General features: G+C 58.5%; 3 protein-coding genes across 3 annotated transcripts; all 3 read left to right on the top strand.

Moving 5' to 3' along the window:
• Window positions 1-19: 19 nt before the first annotated feature.
• On the top strand, window positions 20-4,741 carry SPRG_01679 (hypothetical protein; the record flags this gene model as incomplete). Its single annotated transcript, XM_012340046.1, has 9 exons — window positions 20-251; window positions 299-336; window positions 405-557; window positions 607-998; window positions 1,059-1,336; window positions 1,396-1,583; window positions 1,628-2,371; window positions 2,423-4,077; window positions 4,129-4,741. 9 exons carry the CDS (start codon window positions 20-22, stop codon window positions 4,739-4,741), a joined length of 4,293 nt encoding a protein of 1,430 aa, XP_012195436.1.
• Window positions 4,742-5,080: 339 nt separating this feature from the next.
• On the top strand, window positions 5,081-5,975 carry SPRG_01678 (hypothetical protein; the record flags this gene model as incomplete). The annotated part of the gene is made up of 2 exons (XM_012340045.1): window positions 5,081-5,380; window positions 5,439-5,975. The coding sequence occupies 2 exons, from the start codon at window positions 5,081-5,083 to the stop codon at window positions 5,742-5,744; spliced, it is 606 nt and encodes a 201-aa protein (XP_012195435.1). The 3' UTR covers window positions 5,745-5,975.
• Window positions 5,976-6,594: 619 nt separating this feature from the next.
• On the top strand, window positions 6,595-9,809 carry SPRG_01677 (hypothetical protein). The gene is made up of 5 exons (XM_012340044.1): window positions 6,595-6,844; window positions 6,902-7,051; window positions 7,097-7,621; window positions 7,669-9,645; window positions 9,701-9,809. The coding sequence occupies exons 1-5, from the start codon at window positions 6,629-6,631 to the stop codon at window positions 9,728-9,730; spliced, it is 2,898 nt and encodes a 965-aa protein (XP_012195434.1). The 5' UTR covers window positions 6,595-6,628; the 3' UTR covers window positions 9,731-9,809.
• The last annotated feature ends 30 nt before the right edge of the window (window positions 9,810-9,839 follow it).

Raw genomic sequence — 9,839 nt, 5'->3', positions numbered from 1 at the left:
GGCGTAGATTGAAGCCGCCATGGCCGCCCTCGATACGCTCAACCGCAAGGACCTCGGTAACTGCAAGACCATGTCCAAGCCGCCGGCGGGCGTCGGCGATATCTTTGCGAGCGTCATGGTGCTCTTTGCCGGTCTCAACCCGGACATCCCGGTGCAAAAGAACGGCAAACTTAAAGAAAAAGATCGGTCGTGGGAAAGTGCCAAGAAAATTCTTCTCTCGAACGTCAACGCGCTCATGGACGATCTGCACAGTACGACAATATTGCCTTGCATGAACAATCTGTCTAGTGGCCTGTAGACTTCAAGTCGCTCGTCGATTCGTACGCAGTCCCCGACGTCAACTGGAAGGAAATTCGACCGCTTTTGGAGCTTCCGCATTTCAACGTCGACGTGATCGAAAAAAGAACTCGGCCGCCGCGGGGCTCTGCGCGTGGGTCATCAACATTGTCGCGTACTACGACGTCATTGTCTCGGTCGAGCCCAAGCGACAAGCCCTACGGCTCTGCACCGAGGTGTGGCAAGCCGCCAACGCCAAGCTCGAAGCTGTCCTTTCTAAAGTAGACTCTTTTTTCACTCGATGCAGTTGGAAACAATTGTCCTATCTAGGTGCGACAACTCTCGGAGCGTCTTGCCAAGCTCACCGACGAATACGAGCGCACGAACGCCGACGTCAACCTTGCGATTGCGACGGTCGAGAAGGGCAAGATGAAAATGGACCTTGCACGGCGCTTGACGATGGCGCTGGGCAGCGAAAACACCAGGTGGGCGGCCAATGTCCAGATCTTACAGGCCGAAGCCGAAACGATTGTCGGCGACGTGCTCGTGGCCGCGGCCTTTGTCACGTACGCAGGTCCCTTTACAAAGCCGTACCGCGACGTGCTTGTAAGTACGCACTGGCGACCGTTCATTCTGCATGGGAAAAAAGCTCTGGCATTGCGCGACGATGCGTCGCCCGTGTCGCTTTTGACCCCGCCCACCGACATTGCGACCTGGATCGGGTACTTTCTGAAGCGTTGACAATATTTGAAAGGGTGCGCATCACGGTTCATATATCGTAGTGCGGGGCTGCCGAGCGACTCCGTTTCGATCGAGAACGGGACGATCGTGAGTGCGTGCAAGCGCTGGCCTCTCTTGGTGGACCCGCAACTGCAAGCAATCCACTGGCTGCGCTCCAAAGGCCAAGCCAAACTTGTTGTTGTCCGACGCTATGCGAGCAACCTCGTTCAGGTCGTGGAGCACGCGATCGAGACGGGCGCGTCGCTGCTGATTGAGCACATGGACGAAAGCATCGACCCTGTCTTGTGGCCGGTCATAAGTCGCTGCACCGTCACGAAAGGTGCTTTCCTTTCCACTCATTTATGTGTCAATTTACACCGATCGGCAATATGCTTGTAGGAAGAAAAACGTGTCTCAAGCTCGGCGACAAGCTCATCGAGTGGGTCGACTCGTTTCGCTTGTACCTCCATACGACGCTCTCCAACCCGCACTACCCACCTGAAGTCCAAGCCGAGACGACGTTGGTTAATTTTGCAGTGACCCCCCAGGGCCTCGAAGACCAGTTGCTGGCGCTGGTTGTGCGCAAGGTACTTGGCTCTTTGTTTTGACGAGCCACGCATCGTTCTCGTAGGAATGGCCCAAGAAGGCTCGGGCGCGGACCGCGCTCATGTTGCAGCAGACGCAGTTCAAAGTGAAAATGCTCGCGTTGGAAGACAAGATTCTCTCGAGCCTCGCCGACGCCGAAGGGGAAGTCACGGAAAACGTCGAGCTCATTGTGGACCTCGAGACGACCAAGGCGACCGCCGATGTCGTCGCCGCGCAGTCGCGCGCCGCCCAAGCCAACGAAGCCGAGATCGCAGCGCTCTCTACGAAATATGCGTCGGTCGCGGCGCGCGGGGCCATGCTCTTTTTTGTCATCAACAACCTCTACAAGCTGCACACGTACTACGTCTTTTCACTCAACGCGTTCGTGGTCATGTTCCAACGGGGCATGGAGTCGGCGAAATCGTCGACCGCACCCGTGGACCTGGACGACGCCAAGAAGCCGTCGGCGCTCAACCGCTTCAAGCTCGCGGCCAAGCGCGTGATCGGGTCTCAGCGCTTTCACTGGGACACGGACGTGCTTCTCGAAGACCGCGTCCTCGAGGAAACCACCGACTTGGATTTCATCATCGCGTCCGCCAAAGAGGATATCCCGATTGATGACGCTGCGATCCACGTGCGCTGTGGCCACCTCGAAGCGTCAATCACCCAAGGGGTCTTTGACTATGTTCGAAGAGGCTTGCTCGAGAAGGACAAGCTCCTGCTCGCGGCGCAGCTCTGTTTTGGCATCCTCAAGCAGCGTGGCACGATTTCGGCGACCGAGCTCACCTACGTACGCCGACCCGTGACCCGTGAATACGAAGTCTCATGGGCATGTGTATAGCTGGCCACGACGCCGACGATGGACGACACGGCCATGGCCATGGGACTACTCAACGAATGGCTCACCGAACATCAGTGGCAGAAAATTCGCAAGCTCGAAGATGTCCCTGGGTTTCAGCTGCTTCCAAACGAAATGAAGGCCGACGCAGAAGAGTGGAAGGAATGGTTCTACACGGACGCCCCCGAGACGCACGAGATGCCCGGGCGCAAGCGGAGTCCGATGAGTCAGCTCTTATTGCTTCGCATTTTGCGTCCGGATCGGTTCCTCCCGGCGCTCTCGACCTTTATTGCGAGCCATTTGGGACCGACGTATGTGCACCAGCCGCCGTTTGACCTCGAGACCATCTACCAAGAAGGCTCGGCGTCAACGCCGATCTTCTTCCTCCTCTTTCCCGGCGTTGACCCGACCGTCGCGATCGAGCAGCTTGGCCAGAAGCTCCAAATGACATCGGAGAAGGGGAATTTTAAGCACATTTCGATGGGGCAGGGCCAAGAGGGGCCTGCCGAGGCGACCTTGAGCGCGTTTGCCAGCGCTGGGTCGTGGCTCGTGTTGCAAAATATCCATCTCATGCCGCGGTGGCTGCCCGTGCTCACGCGCCTTTTGGACCAGTGCGCCAAGACGGCGGACCCCAACTTCCGCGTCTTCTTATCGGCCGAGGCACCGCCGCTCCCTTCGATGACCAACATGCCCGAATCGCTCCTCCAGTGCTGCATCAAGGTGGCCAACGAGGCGCCAATGGACTTGCGCAGCAACCTCTCGCGCGCGTGGGCGAATTTCTCGGTCAAAACCATCGAGACGAGCGTCAAGCCCAACGAGTTTCAAGGCTGCCTCTTTGCGCTCTGTGTCTACCACGCCCTCATCCTCGGGCGGCGGCGGTTCGGACCGCAAGGCTGGAGCCGACCGTACTCGTTCAACAATGGCGATCTCACGCTCTGCGCCGATGTCCTCAAGCGCTACGTCGAGAAGACGCTTGACGGGCCCTTGCCGTGGGACGACCTCCGTTTCATCTTTGGCGACATCATGTACGGCGGCCACATTACCGACTTTTGGGACCGGCTCACCAACCGCACGTATCTCGGGACGCTCTTCACGGAAGATGCGTTGCGAGGAAAGGACATCATGCCCGGGCTATCGCCTCCGGACCCGTATCTGTTTACGTACTCCAAGTACGCCCACTACATTGCCCACGAGCTGCCGCAAGAGACACCACTGCTTTTTGGGCTGCACCCCAACACGGAGATTCAGACCATGACCACTGCGTGCGACGACCTTCTTTTCCAGCTCACGCTCACGGGGGGTGCGCTGCTGGGCATCTCAGCGTCAACCGCGAGTGCATCGCCAGCCACGTCAGCCGCAGCACTTGTGATGAGTCTACTGCAGCGACTTCCCGAGCCATTCAACTTGAGTGAGCTCAACGACGAAGCGGCTCCGTTGCTAGAGCAGAGCCACCCGATGGCGCCCTATGTCGTCGTTGCGCTGCAAGAATGCACGCGCATGAACGCACTACTGAGCGTTCTGCATCGGTCGCTGAGTGAGCTCGCCAAAGGCCTCAACGGCCTCCTCAACATGTCGGAGGCCATGGAGGAGCTCCTTGAAGCACTCTCGCTGCAGCAAGTGCCAGGGCGCAACCCCCTCCACTCGTGCTCGTGGGAACGGTATACTTTTTTTATGGAAAATATTGTCTATTGCTAGTATGTTTCCATTAGGTATGCCTATCCCTCCCGCAAGTCGCTCGCTGCGTGGTACAGTGACCTCCTCGACCGCGCGGCCTTTCTCTCGTGCTGGGTCCTCGCGTCCGACTGGGCCCTTCCTGCCTCGATGTGGCTCTCAGGCCTCTTCAATCCCGCATCCTTCTTGACAGCTGTCAAGCAGGTCACGGCCCGCGCGACGCAGCAGCCGCTCGATAGCATGACGATCGAGACGCACTTCGTGTCGGTGGCCTCCACCAGCAGCAAAGGTGCGTTCGTGCACGGCCTCTTTCTGGAAGGTGCGCGCTGGTGCATGCCCGAGGACGGCGACGACGGTGACGCGTATGGCGTCGACGATGTGTCGTGCGCCGGGTTCTTGACCGACGCCAAGCCCAAGGAAGCGCTATGCATCGTCCCGACCATGTATGTGCGTGCCGTGCCGATCCGAGACGATTGGGACCCGACAGCCGTGGGCCATTTCCGACGCGACCCAAGCACATACGAGTGCCCGGTGTACGTCACGTCGATGCGCGGGCCCACGTACGTGTTTCTCGCGACACTGAATACGCGGACGCCCAAGGCCAAGTGGATCCTCGCAGGCGTTGCGCTCCTGCTGCAAAAAGATGGTTAAGAAACGCAAACGAACGAGATCGCAGCAGCCGACATCCATGTCAATCATCGAGTCGACACCCAACCCTAGAGATACCGCTGGAGATACTGTGCTGACACGCGTAAAAGGTCTTCTCTCCCGCATCGCAAACAAACAAATGGGTAGAAAAGCAAGCCAGCCATCGTGGGCAGGCATGGGCCATGCCTGATAAATTTCGTCATTTTCATGATTTGATGTGGAAAAGACCTAAATTAAGATTTCCGGTGAGCCTAAATTAAGCTCATTTTTTCAGACTGAAACATCACTGGCACACTCGTTCAAGCCATGGCGCCGTCCAAAAAGATCACGAAGAAGGGCACGATGGCAGATCTACCCGCCTTCAAGCAGAAGCACGCCCTGAAGTATGGATTGAAGCTCGTCTCGTCCACGGCCGATGGGGATCAGAGCGTCCAGTGCGTCTACGAAGGACGGGACAAGGTTGAGATCACCGCCGGATCGACCCGCAAACGCAAGGAGCGTAACAGTGCTCATCATTTCAAGATGCCGTTCAGATCCCAGAACTACGTCAGTCTTCACAAGCAGCACCAGGCGTCTTGGGAAGTGTACCAGAGCCTGTCGATGGAGGACAAGATGGACTACTTCAAGGGCAAGGTCAGCAACGTGAACACGTTGCACAAATTCTTCGATTCCACGACGGACACAGTCGTGTCGAGTATAGTACGTCGAGCAACTCGTGGTAAGCCTAGGACGAGTTCGAGCCGAGCGCGACGATAGCAACAAGCCTCTGGAGAAGGATGCCCCTCCAGTATTGCCAGGTCAACTGGTCGTCCTTCCACCCAGGATCTTCATCAGCGACGTGCTCGATCCGTGCCGCGAGGGCATTTCGCGCATGTGGTCTGTCGAGACGATCGACGAGGTTGAAGCTGATCACCGCGCGTTGAACGCCGCCTACAACGGCGGTGACCCATCTCTCAAGGAGCTCATCGACAAGCACGATGCTACCACAACGTTTGACGAGGCCTAAGGAGTGGCGTCAGGTCGCTGGAGTCGTCTTTGCTCCTTCTGTTGTGGGCTTGCGACTGTGTTTGCCAATACCACGTCCGTCGAGTTCGACTTCTCGATCCTCAAGTGGGAAATGGACGAGAACCGGACCGATATAATGCACCTTTCGCTCGAAAGAATCTTCCAGGCCAAGCAGCGGAACACATTCGAGTCTTTAAACCTTTAAACCTGTGAAATACATCGTGCATTGTCCCTTAATCGATGATACTCCCCAGTCCATTGCTTAATTTAGGCATATTCACAATTTAAAAATCGTGAAATGACGAAATTTATCAGGCCATGCCGCATGGCCCAGCGAGCGCGTGGAACAGAGAACGATACTTGGCTCGTCGTTGTGGTGGACCACAACGCTTTGAGTGGTGTCAACGTGATACTTGGCTTGGCAAAAAACGGGGTGGGCACCGTTGCAACGACAATGTACCTCGTTCTCGGAGCCTCTCGCGATGAATCACGTCTCCAAGAAAGAAGCAAGCTCGTTGACGCCACAAGCACGTTCGAAGGACTCGTGGCGGCCGCAGGAATGGCATGCCACGGGCGCCAACTCTGTCTGAGTGATGGTGGCGTCGCGATCTTGGACACGGGGCTAAAATCACCCAACCCGCCCCCGCCTTCCTGCGCGACCCGTGTTCGTGGTATCGTTGCGCGATGCGGATCGCAGTGGGTGTGCAATGGCGTGAAGAGGCGCATGGTGCGATGGGGCACGCGATGGGGGAGCGAGTCGGCCGTCGCGGCGACAACCTCTGTCAATGCATGTGATCATCAAAAGAGACAGGTTTTTTGGCCAATCAAAAGCGGCGGTTCAAATTCCGATTGGCCAACCATCGCGGAAGGGCCGACGCCAGTTGCATGTCGACCATCTCGCTCCCCGACCTCGAGCGTGCGATCGTCTTCGCCTTCCAGTACGCGGACGCGCCGCTGGCCGACGGTACCGCGCAGAAGATCAAGGCCGATGCAGAGATGTACTGCCAGCACGCCAAGCAGACGAGCTACGCGCCGTTCTTGTCGCTGTTCCAAACCTCGAGCCACGAGCAAGTCAAATTCTACGCCCTCCAGGCGCTCCAAGTATGTTCACTGCACTTGCGCTGCGCGCCACGCTCGCCGACTATAGACGGCTTGTAGGAGTACTTGAGCCCACGCGGCGCCGCCTATCCCGCACTCTCGGACGCGATGGTGCTCGCAATCCGGTCTGACTTGCTCCAATGGCTCCAGACCCAGCGCGAGCTGCCCGCGTACCTCAAGACAAAGCTCGCGGTGGTCATTACGCTCTTGGTAGATGCCTACGATGTCTTCCGGATCCTAATGCGATACTCACAGGTGCGGCGGGACTACCCGGAGCGCTGGCCCAGCGCGTTCCACGACCTCCTCTCGCTCTTGCCGCTTGGACCGTTCATGGTCGAAATGTACTTTCGCATCTTGATTGCAATCTACGAAGAAATCGTCGAGTTTGACGCGCAGCGGTCGACGATCGACGCCGACCACAACATGCGCATCAAGGATGCGATGCGGGAGGGGCCGACGGCGTGCATTGCACCGTCCTTCGATGTGATCCACAACGTCCTCAGCGCCTATGTGCCCGGCGACAATCAGCTGCTCACACTCGCGATCGGTGCGCTCGAGACGCTGGAAAAGTACATCTCGTGGGTCGACATTGGCCTCGTGCTGCGTTTCGTGCCAACGCTCTTCCACGCGCTCGCCCACCTCGAGGACCTTCGCTGCAAGGCCGCCAACTGCGTCTACGAGATCATCGCCAAGGGCATGCTCCCCGACAAGAAGCTCGCGCTCTTTACGAGCCTCGAGCTCATCCCGCTGCTTACGACCCTGCAGCCGATTCTGGACGAGGTCGGTCGCGCACTCGATCCAAATGAACGTACGATCCTCTCTTGTAGGATGCGGACTTTTGCGAAGAAGTCGGCGAAGTCATCAACGGCATGGGCCTCGAGCTCATCACGTGCATCGACACGTTTCGCCAAACCAACGAGACGGCCTTGTACCAGCAAGCATCCGCCTTCATGGCGACCCTCATGCCGCTCACGTGGTTCCTCTTTGCCCATGAAGTCACCGACGTGTCGCAAGAGGTCTTTGAACTCGTCAACGCCATGGGCAGTCTGCTCCGGTCCGAGTCAAGCGCCGATCTCTTCACACCGTCGCTGTATCTGCCGCAGTGGCTGCATGGCATTTCGCGCCAAATCCGATTTCCCGACGAAGACGATGAAGTCGATGAGTCGGAGTTTGAGACGTACCGCCGCCAGCTCTTGGCGATCTTCGTCAACCTTGCCCGCCTTCGCCCTGACGTCGTGCTCCAGTACCTTGGCACGCTCGTGACCGAGTCGCTCTCGCAGCTGTCGACGGGCTCGCTCTCAGACCGCGACCTCGAGGCGTGCCTCTCCCTCGTGCACCGCTTCAAGGAAGGCTTGACCACGATCAAGGGCCCGCACAACTATGACGACGAGCAAGGCCCGCTGCTGCAGATGGTCCTCGCCCTGCACCACACGATGCTGCACTTGCATTCGTTTGGCGCAATGGAGCACCGCCCGCTCATCATGTACTATGAGCTCTGCGTGCGCTATTCGCCGCTCATGCGCACGCACCCCGAGCTCCTGCGTCTCTTGCTCTCGCACATCTTTGGCGCCGGCGGCGTGGGTCACCGCCACGGTACGCTGCGGTCGCGCGCCTGCTACCTCGTGCTGCGACTGCTCAAGTCGCTCGGCGCCAGCGTCCACCCGCACATGGCGCAGCTGCTTCAAGCCATCGAGCCGCACTTGGTCGTTGTGCCCGAGGCGTCGTCGGCGCTGGCGTGGGCCGACCAGCTGTACCTCTTTGAGCTCACGGGGTTCCTCGTCGGGTCGCTTCCGTTCAACGATACGAAGCGCCAGTACGCACAGATTGTCCTTGGGCCGCAACTGCAGCTCCTCGACCAGTGCTTAAATGCACCGTCGAGCGACGAACTCGAGCTGCACATGTCGCACGTGCTCAACGCGATCGGGCATCTGCTCAAGGGTTTCAAGGGGAAGACGTCGCTGCCGCAGCAAGCCGAGGTGTTTCCGACGGTCCTCGCCGCCGCCGCGCGCGTGCTACTGGCCTACCCCCGGTCGCTCCCTGTTCGTTCCAAGGTCATCTTTACGCTGCATCGTATGGTGACCTTGCTCGAGCCCGATGCGTTCTGTGACCGGAGCGACCTGCTGCTTGTGCTCATGGAGCACTGCGACCCGAGCGACGTGATCGAGGTCGTCCAGCTGCTCAACCAGCTCGTGATTACGTACAAGACCGTGCCGGCGTTCGTGGCGCTTGTCGAGGCGACGGTCATTCCGTTCTTGACGCACCTCGGGGCGCTCTTGGCGTCGGACCTCGCGCCCGAAGACCGGTCGACGGTGCAGAAGCACATGTACTCGTACTTGATGCACCTCGCGCAGCACCGCATCGCGACGGTGTTTGTCTCGGCGCGCAACATCGCGTCGTTTGGCCAAGTGTTGCAGCTCGTCCTCGATGGTTTCAACTTGGAATTGCACGTGGTTCGCGCCGCCGCGACGATTGTCGAGCACTTCATTCTGCTCTGGTTCGACTCGGATGGCGATAATATGCCGCAGCGCGACGTCGTCGGCACCTTTCTTCTGCGGGACGTCGTGCCGGCCATGTTTGGCGTCATCCAGCACCAAGATATGAACGTCAACGACATGGCGGCGCACTCGGCGATCAAGGACATTGCCAAGTGCCAAGTGCTTTTGCTCGAGTCGCCGCTCCAGGAACAGTTTCTGGCGACCCTCATGGCGTACCTCGCGTCCGCGGGCGTGCCCCCCGCGATTGTGCAAGGCTACGGCGACGCTGTCCAGTCCCACGATGTGGCCGTCATCACCAAGGCGTACAAGGTACTATAGCTATTGATTCTATATGTATTCGACATGTCTCATAAGACGGTGCTAGGCGCTCGTCCAGGCCAGCCGGGGGGGCTAACTCGGACGACAGGTTCGTCGTCGTGCTGCTGCAATCACCGCCGCATTTTGCTAATCTACAACCACATTCTGTCTTCGAGTCGTACCCACGGCGATACGACGACAAAATT

Source organism: Saprolegnia parasitica, assembly GCF_000151545.1.
Source record: "Saprolegnia parasitica CBS 223.65 unplaced genomic scaffold supercont2.4, whole genome shotgun sequence".
Classification (NCBI taxonomy): domain Eukaryota; phylum Oomycota; class Saprolegniomycetes; order Saprolegniales; family Saprolegniaceae; genus Saprolegnia; species Saprolegnia parasitica.
The sequence above is the reverse complement of the archived record's forward strand: the minus strand, read 5'-3'. Positions and strand labels throughout refer to the sequence as shown.

What these genes read in the sequence shown, in the direction of transcription:
- SPRG_01677 (XM_012340044.1), top strand. Translation starts at nt 6,629, where the DNA reads ATGTCGACCATCTCGCTCCCCGACCTCGAGCGTGCGATCGTCTTCGCC. An exon ending in ACGCCCTCCAGGCGCTCCAA is followed by an intron (nt 6,845 to 6,901) that starts GTATGTTCACTG and finishes GACGGCTTGTAG; the next exon opens with GAGTACTTGAGCCCACGCGG. An exon ending in TCATCACCAAGGCGTACAAG is followed by an intron (nt 9,646 to 9,700) that starts GTACTATAGCTA and finishes AGACGGTGCTAG; the next exon opens with GCGCTCGTCCAGGCCAGCCG.